General features: G+C 42.1%; 1 protein-coding gene across 3 annotated transcripts in view; it reads left to right on the forward strand.

Moving 5' to 3' along the window:
• CUX1 (cut like homeobox 1) overlaps positions 1–27,651 on the forward strand; it is a 406,407-nt gene that overhangs the window by 61,260 nt on the left and 317,496 nt on the right. For all 3 annotated transcript variants that reach the window (XM_084651152.1, XM_084651150.1, XM_084651151.1), the window contains exon 2: positions 17,974–18,084. In XM_084651152.1, coding sequence (XP_084507278.1) covers positions 17,974–18,084 — 111 coding nt within the window. The remainder of the gene's footprint in view (positions 1–17,973; positions 18,085–27,651) is intronic.

Genomic DNA, 27,651 nt, shown 5'->3' on the forward strand with positions numbered 1-27,651 from the left:
ACATGAGAGTTCCACTCACTGCAGAAAGCTGTGGTGTGCAGGATGCCATAAAACTCAAGTCATGCCAGCAGCATCTCATCCTTAAAAATCCCTAGGTGTTCTTCAGATAGGATGTTTTTTCCTTTATATTCAAGGAGGATCCTAAAGTAAGGTGGGTGGAAGAAAAAACTCCTAAATCAAGATATTTAGTAACTCTGCATGCATATTTGTGTGTGGACTAAGAGTTTTCTCATTGATTTAATTTACAGCTGATTCCATTTTAAACTTATGGGCATTCTGGTCTAACTTTTATACCACTAGGCTTCAGACTTTATGGAGCTCCGTTCTGATTGCTCTCCACAAGGGCACACTTGTTCCTAGCATCCAAAGGCCTTCTGCCTGTCCACAACTTCCAACTGAATAATGGAAATTTTAAAATAGACTCTCATCTATTGTTTTTTGTTTTTTTTGGGGGGGGAGTCTCCAGACCTGGGATAGGAGAGGAGGATGTGCGCTCAAGGACAGGGAGTCTCATAGGACAGATAGTAAGGAGTAATCTAGTCATTAATAGTCAATGTGAGGCCTCAGAAAGTGCATAAGGGGGAGAGAAGATGATATTGGTTTCAGAGTGATCAACTGAAAATTGCACTGTTCACATGGGTCAAACCTTTGGATGCTGCTTTTGGCTGAAGAGTTTTGGGTAAGTTCCCCTTACTCTGTGTTTTTTCTGACATGCCTTCTCTCAAGGTTCAATCATCCTCTTTATTGCAAGAAGAGGTTGAAATGTTGAATGCCCTTGAGGTTGGCTTTAGCTTTTTTATTTTCCTTTTTAACATCTATGGAATATCTCAATTAGGAAAAAAGACGTTCCCAAAAAGCATATGGGAAAATGTTTCCTTCTTTGCTTTTTATTTTTCCTTTGTGATTGGTTTAATCATGTACTCTTAAACTATCAATCCTGAAATGCTGGCTCTAAGTCATGGAAATGAAATTTCCACAAAAGAAATGTATCTGTATTCAAAATGGGATGGATGGTATTGTGTGAATTTGGTACCCATTACATACAATCCAGGAAAATTACATCTTTCCCTTCACCTAGGTCAGTGGCTCTAAACCTTTCCAAACTTTCAGGAGTCTGATTTATCTTGTGTTCCCCCAAGTTTCACCTCACTTAAAAACTACTTGCTTACAAAATCAGACATAAAAATACAAGTGTCACAGCACGCTATTACTGAAAATTGCTTACTTTCTCATTTTTACCATATAATTATAAAATCAAATAGGAATATAAATATTGTAATTACATTTCAGTGTATGGTGTATATAGAGCAGTATAAACAAGTCATTGTCTGTATGAAATTTTAGTTTGTACTGACTTCGCTAGCCTGTTGTAAAACTAAGCAAATATCTAGATGAGTTGATGTACCCCGAGGGGTACATGTGCCCCTGGTTGAGAACCAGTGACCTAGGTCACCCAGCAGAAAACCCATAAAAGTGGTGCTGTTTGTCTCCAAAGAGATTTCAATCCAACTTCCTTGTTTGGAAATCACTGTTTGGCACAGTGCCTTTCAAGGAATGAAAAACAAAAAGGATCCTTAATAGAGGGGCAACTTGCTCTCCCGACTATCACCACTAAAGCAAAAATCACTGTACTGTAGGTGACCCCATCTTTTCATCTTCTCTCTCTATATCTTCCTACTGTATTTTCCACTCCAGGCATCTGATGAAGTGGATTTTAGCCCATGAAAGCTTATGCCCAAATAAATTTGTTAGATGCCACAAGGACTCCTCGTTTTTGCTGATACAGACTAACACGGCTCCCACTAAAACCCTGCATCTGATATAATATCTTTTGCTGTGTGTGAGGGGGAAGGGATGAAGTAATTTGTTCCATCCGCTTGTGAAACTGAACTAATTAGCAGACAATCTGCATTGATTGAGACAGCTGCATTCTTTACTGAAAGATTGTAAACATACTGTCTTTGCAGAATTGTTTTTAATGCTGTAAGTGCAAGATACTGAAATATAATGTCTTTGGTGGCCAAAATTTTGGACTTTTCAGTGACTATTATAGTAGGGTTGACAGTGTCACTGTAGTTAAATCTGTTGTTTTGATTACAAATCTCCTTTTAGTGTGGTTTATATAGTTCCACTGCTATTCATTGCAGTAAAAGTTGACATTCTTGAATGAAGATGTTTGAAGAGTTGAAAGTTGTTGTTTAGCCATATTTTTACTATGGAGCAGAACTGGGCTTTCTACAGCTGTTACATCTAATTCAGTGCTGCTCCCAGAGTGGACAGGGTGTAGAGTGAGAGAAATTCTAAAGTATGTTTTTATTTTAATGTTAAAAATGCTGTACAGTAATGAATACACTAATATGCCAAGTTGTCCTGAATTTTAAGAGAACTTTGGGCATTGCCTTCATCAGAATCTCTTATTATGTAATCAATATTATTGCTAATGTACATTAACAAGTGTTTAGTGAATTGCATGCTAAACTGTCAATCTATATTAAGAACCCTAAACAGAATATGCAAACTCTGGCTCTGTATTAGCTTTCAAAGCTCCATAATATTTGCTGCTTATTATTCTTAATATACTCTAATGATATGCACACTGTGACCATAGGGCTTGTCTCTGTGTGAATGCACATGTACTAAACTTTTTTCTGTTTCATGTCACACAAAATGAGCTAAACAAAATATCCACATTGTTTTTGGGAACACTTAATTAGAAACTGCACTCTATATTCCAACAGATGTATTTCAGTTTTAGGTCAATATAAACCGGTGCTTAGAGGACTGCAAAAATCTCCCAAAGGTTTCAAAATCTGACAATTTGTATAAAATTCATAACACCCAGTATTGGTAGGCATATATTGTTAATGTTCCAAAGGAACATATTGTCATATAACTTGTTCATTCTTACGGGTTTGGATATGAACACGAATAGGTCTAAGAGAGGCTTTTTGTTTTAAGAGAGACTTTAAGTAGGCTAAAACCTGAATAAGGAAAATGCTTGCTTGTTTATATCATAGTTATTTCTATAGTTATTTTAATTTCTAAATAATTTAACATACAAACAATGTTACAAAAATAAATACAAACTGGATTGATATCAACAATCATCCCCCTTTTCCAAGCCTGGGAAAATGTCTGTCTAAGCCTTGCAGCATGCCCCCAAAGTCAACAAACTCTGGCTCTATCAGTCCAAAGGAGGAAGCAAATTTCAGAGTCAAGGACCCTCTCTGAAAACACCCTGCCAAAAAACCCCTCCAGCTTAAACTATTTATATGAAGAGCGATTATAATTTGCCAGTAATTTTCTTCTGCTCTCACTGTTGTTGTAGATATTTGTGTTTGTGAATACAAGCTCACTATCCAGTTTACTCTGCAGAGTCCTGCAGTGAACTCATCACCCTGCATTTGACATCAGCCTGTTATATTGGGTATATCAGGAATCCAGCCATATGACTTGATTTCAGGAAGAAGAGATGACTAACCAGTATTTAAACACGTCTTTTAGTAACTTGTAAAAGTGGCAAGGGAAATCTGTTAAAATTATTAGAGAGGGTAACTTGATCAAATTTTAAAGTAAGATATATTTGCAAATTTCCCCTAATGTGCAAGTCCATCTTTAATGTTTTTAAACTAACAAAAACAAGGAAATTCCAAGTTAAAACTCCAGCTCCATCCTTCCAAACCATATGTGCTGTGATATATATAATAAGACCACACACTGTGATCTACTCTGATGTTTCTACAATACTTCGGCATAGTAGGGGGAAATGAAAGATAATGTGACATGTCAGATCAAATTCAGAATTCCCTAGTCTTTTTTTCTTCTCCCAGAGGAGTTACTTTATTGGAATGTAATTAGAGAAACATTTCTTTTAGGTTTCTTTTTCAGATACTTATTTGTATTATCTGTTGGGCACAGGATATTTTCAGGAAAGAAGTTTTTAATAGGTGCAGTTTTATTAGTCATAATCTCCTTTGGATGTCAGTGGACAGTGGTAATGGTTGTGATGACAATTTTAAGGCCAGATGGCTGTTCTCCTTCATGCACAGTCCCATGATAATTGTCTTCCAAAGAAGAAGTGAAGTTCTCTTCTTTATCCAAGGCAAGTTAATTGTGAAATTTGGGTGTTCCAGTTGGGAGTTTAATGTGCTATGGATTTGCATTAATGTTTTCGAAATTACATACATTAATGTCTGCAAATGAGCTTTTAATTTAAAGAAATACATATGGATATTTTTCAGAAGTTCTGAACACTCGGAATTGTGATTGAAACAAGATTCTGTGTTTGTGTGTATTGACTTACTCGTAGCAAAATGCATAGTGAGTTATAAATCCTGGTCTGTGTTGTAGTATGGGTTTTGCTCACAGCATGGTTTTACCTCATTTATTAGTAAAGCTTAGGTTGGAGAAGAGGAGTAACTAAATACTTTTAGCTAAGTTCTGTTACATCATTTAAAGGCTTGAACATTTTTTTTTTTTAAATTTAACCCATGCCTTGAAGGTTACGTTTTACTTTGAGCTGAGGCCCTATGAATTATTTAATGTAACCCACTGGTGCCCGGAATCCACATTTCCAGATATTAACAGCAAATAAAACACTATCAGAATTTAGTGAAGGAATATTATAAAATGTAAATAAAACTCTCACCTGAGAGCAGTGCTGCTATGCCACCTGGCTGAGAGCAAGTTCTAACTAATGACAGCATAGTATATTAACTCAGTTAAATTGATTGACTGTTCCAAAATATAAAAGCATAAAACCTTATTAAATTCTTATTCATTGAAATTTTCTTTCAGCTGAGCTGATTTGGATGCGTGTTATGCACTGATCAAAAATTCATAATCTGTAGTTGTCAAAAGAGGCCTTGTTTTTTTTTTTTCCAGTGCCTATTTCTGTGATCATTGCATGATGCTAGCAGTCATTAGCGATGCACTGCCCATGTGACCGTGCTGCTTCCTGAGTGATGCCATCTTGTACTCACAGGAAGAAGGACAAAAGAGAAAGTGTCTCATGTGGAATCAAATATGCAATGATTATAGTCATTGTTCTGTTGTATTCTATACTGACACAGTGACCCCTTAGAAGAGGAACAATTTAATTATTAGGATAGATGCTGTTGTGATCATAATTAATTTAATCACAGGTATTTTTAGCAAAAAGTCATTGACAGGTCCTGGGCAATAAACAGAAATTCACGGCCCATGACCTGTCCATGACTTGTTCTATATACCCTTGATTAAATCTTAGCTGGGGGGTGGGGAGGGGCGCTGCTCTTGGGGAGCCGCTACTATGGGGTTGGAAGCTGGGGGCCAGTGGCACCAGCTGCTGGGGACCATCGAGGCCAGTGGCACCAACTCGCACTGTTGCTCCTGGGGCCACTGCTCAGACAGTCCCTGGGGCCAACCGCACAGGTCCATGCTTGGGTGGTCCCCGGGGCCAGCTGCTTGGGGCTGCCTAAACAGTGGCTGGTGCAAGCAAGAGCCAACTACACCAGCTGCTGCAGAGGTTGCAGAAAGTCATGGAATCCGTTACCTCCATGACAGACACAGAGCCCTAATTATAATATCTTGCTTTTCAAACTGGTCAACTATTGATCAGCTTAGTATGATCAGTATGTCAGGCAGATACTGTACAGCTTATTTTGTGCAACTTGGCTGAACAAAACCTTAGTTGACACCTAGCAGTTGGTTTTAGAATTACAGGGTTAGAAGGGACCTCAGGGGTCTGTTGATTCTCCTGTTTTATTTATTTTTATTTGGCATGGTTCTGGGTATGACCGTAAACTGCATCTGACTGGAGGGCCTGGTGTGAATATACTGGGGCTACTCATGGCGGGATAGCTCCTATAAAATACCAGTGTTGCAACCTTCAGAATAAGGCAAGTATAGGCTTAAAACTCAAGCCCCCACTGCCTTGTGGGTATTCCTCATTTGAAGTAAGGCTAAGGGGCATCACCCTGGCAGAAATATGTCCTTACTGAGGTGTTAGGCAGTCTGCAGCAGTTCTCATCTGTTGCTCTCTGGCAGAAGATACAACCATACAACTGAGCATCTGGATTCGTTGGACTCTGTGTCAGTGGTATAAAGGGGGAATGGTAGGTCTAGGGCAGCCTTCACCACGATCCAGTGGGTTGACGGTTGCCTATTATTTGGCAGAAAGAGATGTGATTTGATTTGCCATCAGTTACTATGAGAGTGACAACTTTTAAATTGTGTGGGGTTTTTTCTTTCAAAGTGATTAACCACATCTAGTGTGTGATTACTTGGTTACACGCTATCATGTAGCAAGTCCTTAGGTAGAAGTAGTATGGATCGGTGAATTGAGTATGGGGCTAGGAATCAGGAATTTCCTTTGTTCTAATCCAAGTTTCTAGCTACTACTTGCTGTGCAGCCTTGAGCAAATCACTTAAACTGTCTGGGTGTCGGTTTGTTTGTTTGTTTATATATATATATATAATATAAAACAGGGGTAGGGAAACAAAGGTCTTAGCACTGTAGAACTGCTAAATATTTTGTTTATTTTGTAAGTGCTAAATAAAGTGGGAGTGAAATCTTATAGTTTTCAGGACCTTTAAGTTTCCTGTTGGGACTTTTCCCCCTTGATTTAAACCTCTGGTGTTAAGTTGGCTACATATTGCTGCTGCTGTGGAGGCTTTCAACATTCACGTTTTAGGGGAAAGAGGCAGTTATTTAATGTGTGGGAAATCAGTTGAGCCATAAGTCCTGACAGTCACAGGAGTTGTCATGGTCTAGGTTGGACTTGAAGAATAAAAGAAGAATTGATGTGACTTGTTACAGAAAATGAGAACCAAACTACCATTTCTTCATGGACATATGTTTCTGTTGAAATGAAGTGAAATAAAATGCAATGACAGAGACCTTAGTTGCTGTGCATATAAACAAAATGGGGTGGGGGTCAAGTGTGGCTGAGAGAGAATAGTGTGTGTTGGCTTCACTGCATGAATGGGCTCCAGTACAGACAAACTCCTTAAAAAGAAATTTAAAAATAAAATTCTTTGAAGAAATGCTGGCAGAAAAGCAGAGGCATAGATGCAATGAGCACTTAATTCAACCAGTATTTTAGCAAAATGTTCCAAGTGATTCCTAGATTGCTAAATAGTTAAAGGAAACTAATTCATTTATGCTGGGACAACAATGAGGTGAACAAGAACCTGGTGGCTTGCGGCCTCTGTAGCCGTGTGGCATTAGATCTGTTATGAGTGGAGTTGTGGTGACAATTGGATGTGAGTAGAGACTGACAAGGAGAAGGAGTTCTGAGAGGTATAATCTAGGCATGATGAAAACTCAGTGGTTCCAAGGATTTGAGGAAATGCAGGATAAAATGGGAGAATGCTAGAGGCTGTCCTAGACATGCATGGCAAAGGATTGTGAGCACTGCTGTTGGTGACTTCATGGAGATAGTAGATGAAAGGCTATGGGGAAGCAGTAGAGACTGTATTGTTGCTATGTCTGATTGTGTATTCCTAACACACAAACCTTGAACTCAGCTTCTCTGCTGAATCTTAATTCACACCTGAACCATTGGATCAGAGGACTATGCAAAGCAAAATAACAGTACACCTCTACCCTGATATAAAGCGGTCCTCAGGAGCCAAAAAATCTTAATGCGTAATAGGTGAAACTGCGTTACATCAAACTTGCTTTGGCCTTGAACATTTCTGTTGTTATTAATAGTCACTTCCCGCCCCCTGACTGACCCCTCAGAACCTCTGACCCATCCAACCCCCCTCCCCATCCCCTGACCGCCCCGTCCCCTGACTGCCTCCCAAGACCCTCTGTCCCTTATCCAACCCCTCGGGCCCGGCCCGGCACCCTTAACATGCCGCTCAGAGCAACATGTCAGAGCCAGATGCGCTGATCTGCTGGAGTGCGCAGCACACCTCCTCCTCCTCCCCCCTCCCCCCGAGCGCTGCTTTACCATGTTATATCTGAATTTGTGTTATATTGGGGTAGAGGTGTATGTGGAAGTAGTTACTTACAAGTTAGCTTCTACCGCTTTTGCAACAGATTGCAGTAAAAGGTGGGGTTGGGGGGCGGTGGGGATGGACAAAAGTGAATTCTTGTTAATAACTCTGGAAATGAATCCTGCTTTGCTTATGTTGAATACTTTGTTGAAATTTTACTACCAGTGCAGCTCCACTGCCAGCTGCCAACGGTGACCGTGCTAGCGTAGACCCTCACTAGCATTTTACAGCTATGTCAGATTAAGAACTGGTCATGTGAACTGTCCTAGTTTTACTAAACAAGAAAAGAAGCTTGTAAGTCAAACCTATTGAGTCCTCTGGCTCTCTTATCCTTACCGACACAAGAACAGCCTCTGAGAGTTTGGGACCCAAGGTGCCGATCCAAAAGCAGGAACAGTTGGAACTATAGGGACTATCACAGTGCTCTTTCCCCAAGTACTAATGGACCCATTGCTGTCTCCTCTGCATCTCTATCAGTATTTTGCTGCTGCTGTCACTGGCTCCTTTGGAAGAGCTGCTGGATTTGTGCTCCTGTTTCTAGATCTGTTGATGAGTTGCCTCTCTGTTTGTGGCACTGGCTTCTTTGAGCTGGTGTCAACGTGGGAGTCAGATGCCACAACGGCTTTTTTTTTTTTTAAAGGGTGAGTACTACGTCTCATTGATGTAAAATTGAGCTACATTGTTGCTCTTTTGTGTGTATTCTCCCTTTGCTTTATGCTTTGGGTACTGCGTAAATTCTTTTCTTACCATCCAAAAGCAGTGTATGAAGTACAATACTTGTTGCAGTTAAAGTTTAAATTCCCTGTTTGGTGTCAGCAAATAATAGGCCCATCCAAGATCTATGAGATCTCAATACGTTTGTGAAGAAACTCAAATTCCATATGGTTTTCTTTGGCCTCCATCATCCCCTCACTGGATCCAGGAGACTGGTATGCCACCCTTGAATTGAAGGACACCTACTTTCACATAGCGATAACTCTGTCCCACAGAAAATACCACAGGGTCGATCCAGGGCTCAAGTAGAGATGCAAGTCACCTTCATAAGAGCGTCTTTCGTTGAACTGGGCCTGCTATTGAACGAGGGGAAATCAAAGCTGTCCCTGGTGCAGAGGATGGAATTTGTAGGGACGGCACTGGACTCAACACGGGCCAGGACATTCCTTCCCGAAGTGAGATTTTGAGCCCTTGACAGTGTCACTCGAGGTCTTAGGCGGTTCCCCACCACCACAGCATGGAACCGCCCTAAACTTCTAGGACACATGGCTGCTTGAACACATGTAGTACAGCATGCCATACTCAGACTTCAACCTTTTCAGTCATGACTAGTGTCAGTGTATCGGCCAGCCCGGGACAGTTTGGACAGGATTGTATCTCTGCCTCACCTGGTACTCAACTCCATCCTGTGGTGGCTCGACCCGCAGGTAGTATGTGGTGGGGTCCCCTTCACCACCCATCAGCCATCCCTCTCGCTAGTGACAGATGCGTCAGACTTGGGCTGGGGAGGCACATATGGGTTACCTCAGAACACATGGCCTCTGGTCTCAGGCGGCTCTCGCTCTGCACATCAATATCCGAGAGCTGAGAGCGGCACGCCTGGCATGTCAGATTTTCTGAGCCCACCTAACAGGGAGATGTGCATCAGTCATGACACACAACACCACGGCGATGTTTTATATCAACAAACGGGTGCACACTCCTCTCCCCTGTGCCAGGAAGCCCTCATGCTGTGGGACTTCTGTGTAGAGCACTCGATACACCTGCAAGCATCGTACCTTCCTGGAGTACAGAATGAGTTGGTGGATTATCTCAGCAGGTCGTTCCACGGCCACCAGTGGTCCCTTCGTCTGGACGTCATGAACTCAATCTTCCATCAGTGGGGCTTTCTCCAGATGGACCTGTTTGCCACATGACACCACAGGAAGTGTCAGCAGTTTTGCTCCTTCCTGAATCACAGCCCAGGCTCCATTGTGAACACTTTCCTCCTCCCATGGGGAGGCCATCTCCTCTACACGTTCCTGCCCATCCCTCTCATTTACAAGGTGCTCCTCAAGATACGGAGGGAAGAAGTTACAGTGATATTGATAGCTCCAGCTTGGCCCTGCCAGCACTGGAACACGTCTTTCCTGGAAATGTCGGTGGAAGCTCCAGTCACCTTGCTGTTCTTCCTGGTCTTACTAACTCAGGATCACAGCTGTCTCTAACATCCAAACCTTTAGTCACTCCACCTCACAGCGTGGAAGCTCCATGGCTGAACCCAGTGGAGCTTTCTTGCTCTGATCAAGTAAGACTAGTTCTCCTTGGCAGCAGGAAACCTTCCACGAGAGCTACCTGCCTTGCCAAGTGGAAGAGATTTTCAATCTGGTCGGCGCAGCACCTTCCGTCCCCGATGCTTGCCTCAGTGCCACTTCTACTGGACTATCTTCTCCACCTCAAGCATCAGGGACTGTCTGTGTCATCCGTAAGGGTTCACTTGGCTGCCATCTCTGCCTTCCACTGAGGCGCAGAGGAACGCTCAGTCTTTGCCAACCCGTTGGTCAGCCATGTCCTTAAAGGTCTCGACAGGCTATACCCACAGGTCTGACAGCCTGTCCCGGCTTCGGACCTCAGTTTGGTCCTATCCAGACTCATGGGGCCACCATTTGAGCCTTTGGCAACGTGCTCCCTGCTCTCTCTCTCATATAAGATGGCGTTTCTGGTAGCGATAACCTCAGCTAGGAGGGTGTCTGAGCTCAGGGCACTAACATCTGAGCCCCCTTACACTGTGTTCCATAAGGACAAGGTTCAGCTCAGGCCTCAGTTGGCTTTTCTCCCAAAGGTTGTCTCCCAGTTTCACATCAGCCAGGACATCTTCCTCCCTGTATTCTACCCTAAGTCGTACTCGAGCAGCAGGGAGCGGAGGCTTCACTCATGGGATGTCTGCAGAGCGCTAGCCTTGTACATTGAGAGAACGAAGCTGTTCTGAAAGTCTGTACAGTTATTTGTGGCAGTGATGGATTGAATGAAAGGTCTTCCTTTCTCCTCTTAATGGATTTTGACGTGGTCACGTCCTGCATCCGTGAATCTGGCAGGGGTGCCTGCTCCTTTGATCACTGCGCACTCAGTCAAGGTTCAGGCCTCAATGGCATTCCTGGCCCAGGTTCCCACCCTGGAAATCGGCAGAGCAGCGACCTGGACCTCCGTACACACTTTTACTACGGAATCACCCAGCAGGCCAGAGATGTTGCGGCCTTTGGAAGACCAGTGCTCCAATTAGTGGATGACTCCGACCCCACCTCCTGAACTTGGGCTTTGGGTCACCTGATTGGAATGACATGAACAAATGCTCGAAGAAAAAACTATTACTCACCTTCTCTTAACTGTTGTTCTTTGAGATGTGTTGTTCATGTCCATTCCAATGCCCACCCTCCTGCCCCTCTGTCAACTGGAACTGAGGGCAGGTCGGGTTGGGTCAGCAGGGCCCTATATAGGGTGCCATGAAGGAGCGACGCCAGGGGGCTCCCAGGCCAACCCTATGGATGCTGCTAGGGGAAAAATCTTTCGGGTGTCGTGCACGTGGTGCGCTCACACACCTGATTGGAATGGACATGAACAACACATCTCAAAGAACAGGAGTTATGAGAAGGTAACTGTTTTTTCTATCAAGATGTCTTTTGTTTTGGATGAAATTGCAAATTGTGTGTTTCCCTTCACTGTTTTGCTGCATGCCTGGAGAACCATGTCAAACATACAAAGCAGTTTTTTTTAGCTAATCTAAAATATTTTATTCTTCACAGTGTAATAGACTCCCCCACACTTGTCTCCTGTTGCAGGACTGGTGAGAACTGTCATAGTTTAAACCTTATTCTCTCTCTTCTCCCCACATCTTATCAGCAAGCGGTCAGTATATTTCTGCTGGCATAGTTAGTAGGCTGCAGAAACATGTCAAACATATAATGTAGATATCTTAGCTGCTGTAAGAAACATTTTCTTTTTCAGTTTCCCTTAATCAGGTGCAACTCCTTTTCAGGACTTCTTTTTAGAGATGCAGGTTCTGATTCTCCTTCCCTTATCTCTCCTGCAGTGCCCAAAATTAAATTGTTCTTCATACATCCTCCCCACCCACCTGTTATCTCTCTCCAGTCTCCACCAAATCTAGTATCTATGCACATTCTCACCATAGATTCTTTCCTATAACTTCTCCCTTCCACCCTCCTGTTTCACTCACTACTAGGGGGAAGGGAAGGAGCTGGGAGAGAAGCAGATTGGAGATTCTTGGTAGTGCACGGTCTTCTCTGCTTGAAGTTCTCAGCTTCTTTCACCCTTCTCTGGAAATGTTTAACTGTGGGTGGACTGGAGAGTCCTCTTGCAGTGTTCTGAATACATAGGTAGCGTTCCCTTTCTGAGAACTCTCTTCCCAGACAGAGCAGTCAGGTGCTCGCACATAGTGCTTCTGGGCAGGGAGCTAGAAATACTGGTTGCAGTCCTTTATTACAAAAGGGGATTTTGTTTGCACGCGTGCCAATGAGTGTGTATGATCTGCTCAGTGTTCTAGCGGGTCAGTGAGGGCTGCAACTGGCCGGCACGCTTTGAGTACCAAGGGAATATACCGTTGTTTTCTCTGTTTTTAACATGTTAAATAAAAATTTAAAGGAAAAAATATTAAAGCCTAATACAATGATATTCTAGTGGAACTTCAGAATTGTCACATTAATACCAAACAAATTCATCATGAATTTGTTTAATGTTACAGTGAATACCAAATTAACCTTGTGTAGTTTGTGTGATGTATTTCTGATAGAGCATAAAAGAAATATTTGATGTTGGTATTTGAGGATTCCTTTTTAACAAGGCTTACATTTAAGAGTATAATACTTTCTTTTCCTTGTGTTCCCCCATTTCAAAAGTGAATGTAATGTTGGTGAAAGGTTCATGGACAGCTCTGGAGAGGATGGTCATTTAGCTAACCACAAAACAAGTGTAGAATGGGTAATAGAAAACACCCCATATTACCTCTCCAATCTGCCCTAACTTGGTGTGACCAACCATGGGGTGGAATTAGTTTAGCTCCATGTCTCTGACCTCGTTTCTCGAATGAAAAAGTGTCCTGAGACTCCAACTCATTTTGCATAGGCCGTTGAACAGTGCTACATTTTGGATACCCTTGACTAAAAGTTTAGTAGCCAGATTTGAATTAGTGAACCTGGAGGTGATGGGCTCTGAATCCCCTGCACAGACTTGTCCCCAGTATAACACCTTTATGGTTTGGTTTCTGTTGCTATTAATCTTGACAATTTTAGGCTTCAAAGTTGTGGGGAATTGTTAGACAACAAAAGAATATTTGGTCTGAGAGATTGGCATCCTGTAATTTTAATGGAACCTCCAATATTTTTCTCTTTGTAATCTTAAATCTCCTTTTATTGGTTACTTAGAACCTATTGTGGCTGGTGGGCCACAAATTTGTCTTACTCAGAAGGTTTTGGGATCATAAGTTTATCCATGTGGTATCAGTCTCTTACAAGAATAATTCAGTGTATAGTATTGAATTTTGCAATAAACCCAGCCTCTCCTGAGACATTCCTGTGTATGCCACAAATGTGGGAAAATCTTCCGTAATTATTGTATTGTTGCACCTAGCGCACAACTAGTTTTTCCAAAAAATGGACTTTGCAGCCCTGATGTCTAAATAGTTATGATCAAGAAATGAAGAACAAATTAAGATGGTTCAAGTTTCGGGCTTGCCAACCTTGACAATGTCTCTTTAAGATTTCATTAATTTCTATTCTTCTACAACTTTTTTAGCTAGAGGACTGGATACTTTGATTGTATGAGTGTCTAAACTATTCATGACAGGTTTCAGAGTAACAGCTGTGTTAGTCTGTGTTCACAGAAAGAAAAGGAGGACTTGTGGCACCTTAGAGACTAACCAATTTATTTGAGCATAAGCTTTCGTGAGCTACAGCTCACTTCATCGGATGCATACTGTGGAAAATACAGAGGATGTTTTTATACACACAGACCATGAAAAAATGGGTGTTTTATCACTACAAAAGGTTTTCTCTCCCCCCACCCCACTCTCCTGCTGGTAATAGCTAATCTAAAGTGATCACTCTCCTTACAATGTGTATGTATCTATTCCACATATCTATTCAGGGGACACCATCACAGGGCCTAATAACATCAGCCACACTATCAGAGGCTCGTTCACCTGCACATCTACCAATGTGATATATGCCATCATGTGCCAGCAATGCCCCTCTGCCATGTACATTGGGCAAACTGGACAGTCTCTACGTAAAAGAATAAATGGACACAAATCAGATGTCAAGAATTATAACATTCATAAACCAGTTGGAGAACACTTCAATCTCTCTGGTCACTCGACCTCTGATCTCAAAGTGACTATCCTTCAACAAAAAAACTTCGAAAATAGACTCCAACGAGAGACTGCTGAATTGGAATTAATTTGCAAATTGGATACAATTAACTTAGGCTTGAACAGAGACTGGGAATGGTTGATTCATTATAAAAAGTAACCTATTTCCCCTTGTTTATTCCCCTCTTCTCCCCCCCAGTTCCTCAGACGTTCTTGTTAAACCCTGGTTTTGTGCTGGAAATGGCCCACCTTGATTATCATACACATTGTAAGGAGAGTGATCACTTTAGATAAGCTATTACCAGCAGGAGAGTGGGGTGGGGGGAGAGAAAACCTTTTGTAGTGAAAAACACCCATTTTTTCATGGTCTGTGTGTATAAAAACATCTTCTGTATTTTCCACAGTATGCATCCGATGAAGTGAGCTGTAGCTCACGAAAGCTCATGCTCAAATAAATTGGTTAGTCTCTAAGGTGCCGCAAGTACTCCTTTTCCTTAAACTATTCATAGCGCTTTCTATTGTTACTCATAGACGCTGGACCAGGACATTACACTTTCTGTCCACTGTGTCAAGCTGTCATTTCAGCAGCTTGGGAGTATTGATACATAGTCTCTCATCTCTGCCATTCTCCTTTTTTCCCGGGCATGCCCTGTATGTTGAAGGGTGGCATAGCATGGGAACTGGTTTCTCACCACCAAGGGATTCCTCTGTGCAGAGGAAATTCTCAAGAGGCTGGATCAGCTGCCTTAAAATCTGCTTTATACCAGTAGATTGGCAGAAAGCAAACAGGCCAGAAGGAGCGTCTAAGCTACTGTCTACTCCTCTACTCTCATAGTGCAAAATAAGATCTTTGTCTGAAGCAGTTCGTCACTTTGTTCCTCTTCTCTAAAATTGGAAGCAAAAAACTGTATTGACAAATCTGCTACTTCTCTATTCTTTTTCTAATTTATTACTAATACTACTTAGTAGACAGCATTTGCTTGATATTTTATCTACTGCAATTCTCTCCAATGTCATCAGTTTTTCTTCTTGCTTTTAACTTCTGCTTATTTCTAAAATATAGATTTCCAAATCGTTGTCCTTACCAGATTTTATTTATATTTTTGAAAAGCCTTCTGTTGAGCCCTTATTGCTCTTTATTGTAAAGTCTAACCACATTGGTTTCTGTTGCTCTTTTGTCTTGCATAAAATTTAACTGGGATGAATTTCAAATGTGGCTTATCCAACTGTTAAGTATTTTCCACTTTTCTGCAATAGATTTCATATACTGTATATTATAGAATTTCAAACCAAAATCTGTTGGACATATAGCCTTAACATTTTCCTTAAAGTCAGAAATATTGAGCAATGGTGGTTGTTTGGTTTTTTTTTTTTTTTTTTTTTTAAAGTGTTATGTGGATATTTGGATCACTATCTCCAGGATGGTTCCTAGTTCAGATATATCATATTTTTTAGGATTAAATTAACTATGGTCTATATGTAATAGTAAGAAACTTAAGATATCTCTTTGTGAGGAAGTGAAAATTAAGAAAAAAACACTTACATCCTTCTGAGTTGGGTGCTGCAACAGAAAAACCTCAGACCCTGTCCTCTTCTCCCCCCAACCCCGTTGAACTTACAGAATCATGTAAAATATGTGCATATGCTTCAGATTTGTTAAATTAGTTTGAGCCTAGAAGTAACAGAAAAGTGGCAGGATTTACACATGAGAACACCAATAATTTTAATGCAGATTTCTTTCACAGAATGCCTAGAAAGAGGCTCAAGAGCTAAAATCTTGGCCTTATATCTTTCATCTGGTTGTGTCAATCTGATTTTTTTTAATTGATATTTGTTTATATCTAAATCTTTCATTCAGTTTCATAGGATTGGCAATTTCTGCCCTGGAGAATAGCAGGGGTTCTTTAGGCCAGGACCAAGGTTTATTGGCAGAGTTATGCGGAGAAGATGGTCCAGAACCTGTCTGCATTATGCCTCACTTTAGCAAGTCAAAATGAAAGAAAATCAATTAAAAGTAAAGAAAATATAGTGCCAAATTCTCTCCATAAATGTATGGATATAGCGCCTGTTGACTTAAGTGAAAATGTTGCACGTATCTGAGTGGGAAAGTTAATATTCTAAATATAACATTTAAATATTGCAAAAGCAAGCAGAGTGATGCAGAATGATTTGAATAGTGTTGGCTTATATGCTGATAAGTGACCCATGCAATGCAGCATATTTTAATTTGAAGTATGGTGTTGAGTACAGAAGAAAGATGTGATGGTGGATAGTATGTTGAAATCATTTGGGCAAAGCTTGGCAGTAATGTTACGGCTGTATTGGTAGTTCTGTTTACAATAAATTGGTGGAAGTTATTCTGGCATTCATAAAGTATGACGACAGATGAAGGATATTGTGTGTTGTTCTGGTGACAAAACAATCAGCAAAGGGATAACTACAGTTATTGATAACGTCAGGGGGACAAGTTCCAATATGAAGCAGAGACTGTGGAAAAGATCATTTAATCTTTAGAACAGAAAGAAGTCTCTTATTGAGGGATGTCCCCTAATTTTAAAAATTTTGTATGGAGAAGAAAATAATGATCCCAGTGAGCAGTTTGTGATCTTAAAAATAACTTTGAAGTAAAGCCATCATCGGTTGACGTTGAGGAAGAACTTGTACTTCAGTTATTCAGACATAGCTTTTTCACTCAGAATAACTAAGACAGAGAGTGCTTCCAAAGTCAGCAAACGAAACAGGTGATGTAAGCCATTTAAAAATGGAACGGACTTGGACTTGAAGTAGACACAGGACTGTCTCTAGCTATTCTGGAGCCCTATGCAGCCTCCCCCCCCTGTAGGGGGGGTGTGTGGGTCCCCAGGCCTCCACAGGGGGCAGGGGGAGGCTGGCTTGGGGGGTAGGGGGAGGGAACCGCACTCCAGCACTCAACAGTGGCGCGGCAGGGGACGCATCACTGCACTTACCACTGCCGGTAAGTGCAGGCCCGGTCCTGCTGCGGTCCTTGTGGGGGTGGGGGCAGAGGCAGAGCAGGGCAGGGGCTTTGGGGAAGGGGCAGAGTAGGGGTGGGATGGGGGCAGAGCAGGGCAGGGGCTTTGGGGAAGGGGCAGAACAGGGACGGGATGGGGGCAGGACTGGGGCGGGGGCCATGGGGAAGAGGTGGGGCAGGGGCTTTAGCAGCACACAGCTGAGCAGGGCAGCAGGAAATTTGATGCCCCAAATTTCCTGGTACCCTACGCAGCTGCATACTTTGTGTATGGTAGCGATGGTCCTGAGTAGACATACTACATTAGTTTGATTTGGGGATTATTGTGAGGTATATGTTGCATTAGTTTTGCTTCTGGTATCTTACTATATTACCTTACTATTATATAACCCTAAATGTGTTTGAGAAAATATCTATTTGATTTTCCCACGTGCAAACAACAGTCATTTTTGGTTTCAGGACTGAATTTAAATTCTATAGCACTTAGTGTTTAATTACATTCAAGGGAAGTAATTTCTGGAGGTTGGTATCTTTGTTCTGGAAATTCTTGAGGAGTCGGTATAAAGGCTTATATTTTTATTTATCTGGAGTAAATGACCTTCTCTTCAACTAAGAGCAATTACAATCTCGCTGTTCCTTTTCTTGACAGAGAGAGCTTGATGCGACAGCAACGGTATTGGCTAACCGACAAGATGAAAGCGAGCAGTCTAGAAAAAAGCTTATTGAGCAAAGTCGTGAGTTCAAGAAAAACACTCCAGAGGTAATGTGAAAAGCTACTTCACAGTCATTTGACTTTCTTGATGTAATATATTTTTACAAGTACTTGTAAGTAGATATATAATATAAAAAAACTAGATTGGATGAATGTGATTCAAGGATTTTCTTTAGTGTGTTGCTTAATTCGCCACCTTAATTGTTACTGATATATATATGAGGACTCTTTGTTAAGACTGCTTAAGTGTTCTATGATTGTTGAAATATGAATTGAATGTTTTGGGTTCTAAACTTGAACACGGTACTTAACATAAACGACTTGTTTACATTTCATAATCTAAAACTCAGAGACATTGCAAAAATCTTTTTTTCTGTGGTAATCCAAACTTTATCACTCTACATGCATGTAGACCCTGGCCTTTTAACTCCTTAAATATAAATCAAGCTGTGCTCTGCATTGGCCCATCTGTTTCCACTGAAGTCAAATGAAGTTTTATCATTGACTTCAATGGGAACGGATCCAGGCCAATGCTCAGCATTGGGGCAAAAGAAAGTAATACATTAGTGGGCAGAAGCAGGCAAAGCTATGGAGGGGGAGAAGTCTGAGTCATGGAGGGTACAGGAGAAGGTGTGAGGCAGAGGGGATGAACATCTTTTCAAAGGCTGATTTCTCAAATAAGTAAAGTGTCTGGAAGTTGATGGAGGATTTATATGTGCATTCTGCGAATTTTATGTTTTTCTCACCTTGCTATGAAGAATAAAACCTCAAATTCCCCAGAATGCAAAAATGACTTTCTGCATTTGTCGATTTGTTGGCTTATTTGGAGAACTGTCCCTGGCAAATTACTTCACACACTGACAACTGTATTTTTATCAAGCAGAAGCAAGGTGTCTCAGTAAACTTTTAGTAGATTGTCTGGCTGCTCATACTCAGAGGAAAGCCCGGCATTCTTATAGAGGCATTGTTTTCCCACTCCTTTTTTCAAGTCTGTGGCTTGCTTCTGCAGTAGATAAGCAAGACATACAGGTAAGTGAATAGTTTTTAATATGTAAATCATATAGAGGCAGAATTTAAAATTTTTTTAATAAATTTTTTTAATAAAAACACAATACTGCAGCCTTTTGTTCACTAATGTTCTCCTTGTCTTCAGAAATAGAGATGGATTAGATCCAATACAATGATTTAGATCATCCTCAATATTTGGGGAAGCTTGGATCTGTTCCAACTTTTACAGCTTGGGTTCATCTCTCTTTCACTGCCAGATCATATTCTTCTGTGAGCTTGTATAGATTTCTTCGTGTTCCTTTTCTCTCTTTCCTCTATTGCTATGATGTCTCCTTTTCAGTCTTCTCTGCTTCCGAACAGGAATTTCATAGTCTACTTCATCAAACTCTGCTTTCTTTGTCAGAATTAAAAAATAAAGCGGGTTAAAAAAAGAGAGAAAGGTAACTTATGCAATTAATGCTTTTAGAGACAGAGGAAGTATCTCAGACGTGACAGGGCCAACCTGTGCTTCCTCAGCTGATTGTTGGTATAGAAGTAATTTTTCTTTAGGTAGGGTCCCTATGGGTATCCCACTTGGGGGGCGGGGGGAAGAAGAGGAGGATGTTGTTGATGATTTCCCCTGTGCTGCTTCCATTTCAGTGCAAGGTTCTCCAATTATACCTTACACTAACTGTCTCCCAAATGGACAGGGAAGATGCTCCAGGACCTTATCAATCCTGGTGAGAGTAACCCTGGATTCCATCCCATCATATGTATGGGCCTGGCTGGGATGATTTAGTTAGTGTTGGCCCTGCTTTGAGCAGGGGGTTGGACTAGATGACCTCCTGAGATCTCTTCCAACCCTGATATTCTATGATTCTAAATGGCCATATTGGGATCTCTGGGCAGTCTATTGCTGGTAATTCTCTAGGGCCCAGACCCTATCCTATAGGGATAGCTTCTCTCCCCCCACCAGCAACAGGAGGAAACATTTGAGTAGCAGGATACCAGGGTGGACAAAGAAGCAATGCCTCAAACTACCACCTTGTCCTCTTCACCAGATGAAGCCTTGATTTTTCCCTCACCATTGGTGGCTGATGATTTTTGACAGTTCCAGGACTTCATTAAGCAGGTGGCAGTCTCTCTGAAGATACCCCTAGAGGAGATCAGAGAACCCCAACACAAGCTCTTGGAGATTCTGCACTCTGACGTACCATCTAGAATTGCCCTCCCTATTAATGAGGCTCTATTGGAATCCACTGGGGCCATCTGGCAAACCCTCTCTACAGTGAAACCCACTTGTAAGAGGGTATCCCTACCAAGGACTCTGAATTCCTCTTCTCCCACCCACCTCGGTACCACCAGTGACAGTAGCCCACCCGGCACAGATGAGGTCTCCACCTCCCCCAGCACCGCCACAGGAACAATCAGTACTGGAGGAATTCCACTGATTAAGGGACCACTGCATGACGGAGGCACCCGAGTCTCAACCCCTTGGTACCGACATCACGGCACTGAGCCTTTGCCGGGCACAGGGGATATTCCTGCAATCATGCCATGCCTCTCCACTGTCAAGTTGAGGGGTCAGATAGTGAGCCAGATTGAGATCTCACAGTACTCCTCCCAAGCTCCATAGGAGAGGGTGCGGGAGTGCCACCCATGAGCATCTCTACCAGGCCCTATGCCACCACAATGGCCATACTGGGACCCTGGGGTGGCAAAACTACCTGCTTTGCGAGCTTCAAGCTTCGTCCAGCGGCTTCACCCTAGACGAAGCAGATATACCTTCACCACCGTCCATGGCAGATAACTTCTGATTTATCGAGGAGCTGGTGAAAAGAGTAGCGGATACCCTCCACATACCACTGGAGGGAGGTCAGGGACACACACCAGCAGCTCCTTGATATCCTCTACTCTTTATCGTCCTTGAAGATCACCCTTCCAGTTAATGAAGCCATCTTAGACCTGGCTAAAACAGTGTGGCAAACCTTGTCATCTGTTGCCCCAATACGCAAGTGTGAGGAGAAGCAATATTATGTCCCCACAAAGGAATCAGAGTTCCTTTTCTCCAACCCATCACCCAATTCCATTGTGGTGGATGCCGTGAAATCCTGTGACAACACCATTCCAGGGCAAGGCCCTTTGATTGGGATGGGGGGGTTGGAAGCGCCTAGATCTCTTTGGCAGGAAGGCATATTCCTCGGCAACCTTACAATTCCACATTGTCAGCTATCAGGCGTTCATGGCAAAATACAATTACACAAACTGCAATAAGCTGAATGACTTTATTGATAAACTGTCATCATTCAGGAGGGACAACTAATGGCAAAAATATTGCTACCATCAATCCCTGACACTGCTGACACGAGAGCTAGATCCATCTCTACAGCTGTAGTGATGAGGCGAGAGTCATGGCTCCACTTGTTGGGATTCCCAAAGTAGGTGCAGACCACAGTAGAAGACCTCCTGTTCAAGGGTTAAAAGCTCTTTGCTGAGAAGATAGATGCCTCCCTCCATACCTTGAAGGATTCCAGGGCCACCCTCAGGTCGCTGGGAATCTGTATACCGGGACAAAAGAAACGCTTTAGTCCTGCAGTCCCAATACAGGCTGTATGCAACTCAATTCCCATCATAGCACCATTATGAGCTGCAAAGAAAAAAGGAGAAATATACCTGAAGCGCAAGCCATTGGGGAGCCACAATGTTTGACCCAGCCCCCTGCCTCTAAGCACCTCATTTGGTGGGCAGGTTGAGGAACTGCAAGACCACTCCCTGCAACTGACTGACTGTGATTATGCACCCATTTGATCACCGTTTGGCAGGGTTCTGCAGTGCCTGGGAACGCATAATGTTGGACAGATGGGTCTTAAAGCTCATCCAATCTGGCTACTCCATCCACTTCATTTCTCTACCCCCTCCACAATACCTGTCCCTACTCCTCTTCAGGGACCCTTCTCCTGTCGTAGTGGACTCTCATGAGATAGATCAGCTCCTCCAATTAGGAGCCATACAACCAGTACTTCATCATCTATGAGGCAAAGGATTCTACTCTTGTTACTTCCTAATAACCAAAAGAAAGGGAGTTTGGAGACCCATACTGGGTCTCAGAGCTCTCAACAAGTTTGTCAAAGCTCAGAAGTTCAAGATGGTCACCTTCTAGATGATCATTCCATCACTGGAACAGGGAGACTGTTTTTTGGCCCTCAACCTACAGGACACCTACTTTCACATTTCGATCCTACCAGCTCACGGTCGATTTCTCAGATTCACTCTGGGACATTACCATTACCAATACAGAGTCCTTCCCTTTGGACTCTCATCAGCCCTGAAAGTATTTTCCAAAGTTCTCTCCGTGGTAGCTGCTCATTTATGCTTGCAAGGGATAATATCCATCCAGGTATGGATAGTCAGTCTCCTCAGAGCCTGATCGCTCCAAGAGGCTCGTAGAGCCATCGACACTATGATACACTTGTTTACAGAACTGGGCTTACAGATCAACATCCAGAAGTCAACCCTCACACCAGTGCAACACCTAGAATTCATAGGGGCCGACCTAGACGCTTTACAGGCCAAAGCCTTCCTACCTCACTACAGTTTCCTATTCCTGGTCTCGCTCATAGACACAGCTCAACGCATTGCCCAAATACCAGCCAGACTCTGCTCTCAACTATTGGGGCATATGGTGGCACGCATGGCAGTGATACCACACGCCAGACTCCACATGTGATGGCTCCAACTATGGTTCAGTTAGGTTTACAAACCGCACAGGGACAGGTTGGACAAACCCCTGTCACTACCTACCGGGATGAAAACTGCTTAGACTGGAAAAGGACCCAACCAGTGCATGCAAAGGAATCCCCTTCTCACAGATATCACCATCCTTGCTCCTTACCACCGCCAGATCTCTAATACTGACTGGCGTGCATTTAAACATCCTCCTGATGCAAGGCAAATTGTCACCTATAGGGATATCTCTACACATCAATCTCCTCAAACTCAGAGCGGTCAAAAACGCCTGCGCCCATTTCCTCCTGCTGATAGCAGGATCACGTACAAAGATCCGAACAGACAGCATAGCCTGCATGTACTGCATCAGCCATTGGGGAGGGGGCAGTGGAGGCAATGAGACTATGGAACTGGTAAAAAGAAAAGGAGTACTTGTGGCACCTTAGAGACTAACCAATTTATTTGAGCATAAGCTTTCGTGAGCTACAGCTCACTGAAAGCTTATGCTCAAATAAATTGGTTAGTCTCTAAGGTGCCACAAGTACTCCTTTTCTTTTTGTGAATACAGACTAACACGGCTGTTACTCTGAAACCTGTCATTATGGAACTGGTGCATCTCTCATAACGTCATTTTGTCTGCGGCCTACCTCCCGGGCGTTCAGAGCTCGATAGTGGACAGCCTCAGTCGCAAATTCCTGCATGATCACGAGTGGGAGATGCAGCTGTCAGTACTCCATGACCTCTTCACATGATGGGGAACACCGTCCTTAGACCTGTTCACCACTTACCAGAACAAGAAGTGTCCATGCTACTACTCCAGGATGGGGATGGGACATCTTTGGCTCAACAGTACTGTCATCTGTAACTGATGCGACTCCGAAGTCCCAAACCTCTAAAAGGGAAACTGCTCTGAGTCACCTGAAGTGGAGCACCCATAGGGACACTACTCGAAGAAGTTGTTACCTTGTTCAGTAACAGTGGTTCTTCAAGATGTGTGTCCCTATGGATGCTCCAAAACCCACTGTCCTCCCCTCTACTTCAGAGTTCTTGTTATGACCCTGTGGTAGAGAAGGAACTGAGGACAGTTAGCCCGCATGCTCTGGCTAGCCTTGTGGACAGCACAAGGTAAGACAGTGCACGTGCAGGCCCAACTTACACTGCTACCAAAGTCCTTTGATCAGCAGTGCAGAGACGGAGACACACCTACAGTGGAGCACCCATGGGGGACAAATCTTGAAGAACCATCTTTAACTGCACAAGGTGGGTAACTACTTCTCTCTTCTGTGATGGACACTGCTTGGGATTCACTAAGAGTGGCGCACCCGTAGGGATGCTACTTGAAGAAGAGGTTACTCACCCTGTGCAATAACCTTGGCTCTTTGAGAGAAATTGTAGTCAGCCTTAGGAAATAGATATCTGACAGAAAAAACACAGGAAAAGGACATTTTAGTCTCTCCAGAGCATAGCATTCTGAGTAGGAAGAATAGTCCTTGGATAAATCTTGAGGAACCAAAGCCTTTGGAGGTTGGGAGACAACTAGAAGGGGAAGATAATTATTTGGGCAGGCTTTTAGCCAAAACTGCAATTTTGAGTCCCTGTTAAAAAACCTATCCAAGGCAGTGAAACCATCCCTGAGACATACACCAGGGAAGTACAGGGACTGTTTGCTTGGAATTCCCTCTTTAATCTTTCTTGGTAGCCGAAACTCCAAATATATTGTTGTCGATAACAGGTTTTTTTTTAAAAAGCAGCTTATGTACAGAATATCTTCCAAGATGAACAAGGTTTGCCTGATCTGCAAATAAATCTACCCTTCCCAACTGAGATTGTTTGAGTTCAGCTTTCTGTCTCCTTCCGATTAAGTATGCAGCACAGTCAATGCTGCAGTGGTATTGTGCATTACATGATCCCTTTCCCTCACCACAGATTAGTAGGTGTCACTTGCCGCCCAGCTCCCTGCCCAATGCTGTCCAAGATGCCCTTAAACTCTCCTCAAAGTCTGTTGTAAGTAATCTAGTGTTTAGAAGAGCCCTGTGGCAGAGGGCCCGTTCTGCTAAACTGTCAGTGAAACTTAGCATACTAACACTTCTATTTCAGGAGAGTAGACGGGGAGGAGAATCTAGGTGAAGCTTTAAAAGATGTACCAGATACCCTATTGTATCTTCCTTTTATGTACCATGTAAATTATCAACTCTGATAGAAAGGTAATATATTTTCACTATATTATGTCTGCATTCCATGGATGCAACTAGGGAGTTGTCAACCACTACTTATTTGTATTCCGTTGTGAGCAACAGCTAAGGAGGTCGAAGGTTCAGAGGTTTGGCTATCTAATCATAGAGCTGAAATATATAAATTATTATATGCAAAATCATATGAATTGTCATGCCCGATCAGATCACTGGTCTGATTCTAATCCATGTATCAGACAGTGGTCAGTACCCATTGATTTAGGAAAAGATGATGTAACTAGGAATGGTGCATGAAACCCCTTAGTTACCAGTTAAAGCATAACCTTCCCATAGCAAAAGTTTCTTCATAACTCACATCTGTGGGTGGTTGGCTTATACCCTGAAGCATAGAGGTTTATCTCTTAAGGAAAAAATATTTTTCCAATGTAATGTAACTAAGGATGTTCTCATCTATATAAATGTCTAATTGTATTTTTAACCCTACATGGTTCTTGGCCACAAAGTTACCTTGTGGCATTGAGTGTCACAATCATGGAATGTCCCTTGTTCAGTGTTGTTTTATTATTTATGTTGTTCTAGTCTGTAGGAGCCACAGTCATTGACCTGGACCGCATTTTGCTAGGTGCTGTACAAATACAAAACAAACAAAACAAAAGCCAGTCTCTGCCCTAAAGAGTTTACAATTTAAGTATTAATAGAGAAGGTAATTCAGATGCTATTTATTCTAATATTCATTTTTTTGTCTAGCTGTATTGTATATCCTCTTAATCATATCCTTTCTAAATAGTCCCAATCGTACTGAATAGTAATTTTTGGCATGACACCAGGGGATTTCCTGATGGTGGTCATTAGGCTGCCCTAGTTCCTGTCCAAATTCCTATGTTAGGTAATTACATTCTGCCTACTTACATTTATTTAACTTATGAAAACCCTATCCAGTGCTCTAGGTGCTTCACAGTAAGTTTAAAAAATGTAGAAAAATAGAAGAAATTCCAAAATACAACTAGATAAATAGTTGAGCCAAGCCTTTTTCTATAAGTAGTAAATGTTAGACTCCCAAGAAAAAAGAGCCAATAAAATTAACCTCATTCAGCCCATTCATCTCTTCGCCTCCCCACCTACCCTTATTAAATCCCTGGAAAAGAGAATATGCCTTGCCTTATGCCCAGAAGATTAGCAAATCCAGATTTTGTTGGATCAAAGCAGGGTGGCATTTCAGAGTAGGGAATTTCATGTTTTCATTGCAGTTTCTGTTAGTACGTGAAGAATACTGTATCAATCTTAAGCCATTTTACAGTATTACTATGTACCATTAATAGCTTTTGTCTTCCATCACAGATATGTCTGGACTTTGGTATTGGGGCTGGCTAATCCTCTAACTATAGTCCTAACTATAGTAAAGCATTTTAGAATCCTTTGGGATGAAAGGCCACATTTTTTTTGTTTCCCTCCCATCTTAGTAGTTGATATCAGATTCTCTGCAGCGGGGATGGGAATTGGTACAGAAGTTAATGTAAGGTGTAGTAGCTATTTTAGGGCCAGAGCTGACTATGATTTTTCCAATTTGAAAAGAGACTTAATTCCTTTTATTTGGGAGGTGGGGTTTGCTTTATTTAGAGCATTATGAGGTAAGACCATGGGGCCTTCGATAGATAGTCTTGGATTGATTTACTTTCTGAATGGGGTAAATTTGGATAATTTAAAATCAGAAAAAATGTCAGTTCAAATTACCATTGGACATCTGTAAAAACCTTTTTGTAGTTTATTGGGCTCTTTATTCTACTTGACAATGAAAGTTAGCTTTGGTGGTAGTGGTTTGGATAGCTATATTCGTGGACCACAAGGTTGCATGATTTGGTCTTTGACAGAAATTTAATTTATAAGAGAAGACTAGAGATTTTTTTTTCTAGGTTTGTATTTAAGATTAAAATGATTTTATTAATATGGATTTCTGTTGTAACTAAGATATTATGCTTGAGACCTTGTTTTTTTTATTAGCCATTCCGAAGTTCCTATATTTATCTGACACAAAAAAGGTAGCAAAACGAGAGGGAAAGAAAGATGAGGAGCAGACCAGCTGAAAATAGTGTCAGATACCGTTTTGTGGTGTGACTTTGTGAGTCATGCAGAATCAGTGTGAGATTTGGCATAAAGGAATTTACTGTATGAAGGAGCTTACCATCTCATTCTTTAGTGCTTTCTGCTTGCTTGCTTACTTTGATCCCTGGTCTCTTCTAAGGATCAGTTGAAGCACTGATTCCTCATTGTGGCCTTTACCTGTTTCCAGGTTGCATATGTGCTCCATCAGTAAGATTTAGAAGGTCAGGATTACCTTTTAATGCCAAAATTGACATCTGTATATTTATAAAGCTGATTAAAGATCAGATCACAGGGATATGGAAGTATACAGGGGAGCCATTGAGCACAGCTAGCATAGGTGCATTTTCAGAGTAAACAGCTTCAAAATGGTTTGCGAAATAGGATATTAGAAGTAGCCAGGAGACTAAATAAATGAGCACATGAACAGAACACCTTAACACTGATTGTCACGGCCACCTGCTGACCTCATTTCTCTTCTAAATAAATGGAAATTCTGTGGGTGGAAATGTAGTTGCCCTTGGAAAGTACATTGCAATATTCAGTCAGGATTTTAGGAATACATAAGATATATCTGGTTGTTGTTTTTTGCTTTTGTAAAGTCTTAGAAAAG

The sequence above is a fragment of the Lepidochelys olivacea genome (assembly GCF_965140295.1).
Source record: "Lepidochelys olivacea isolate rLepOli2 genome assembly, chromosome: 17".
Taxonomy (NCBI): Eukaryota; Metazoa; Chordata; order Testudines; family Cheloniidae; genus Lepidochelys; species Lepidochelys olivacea.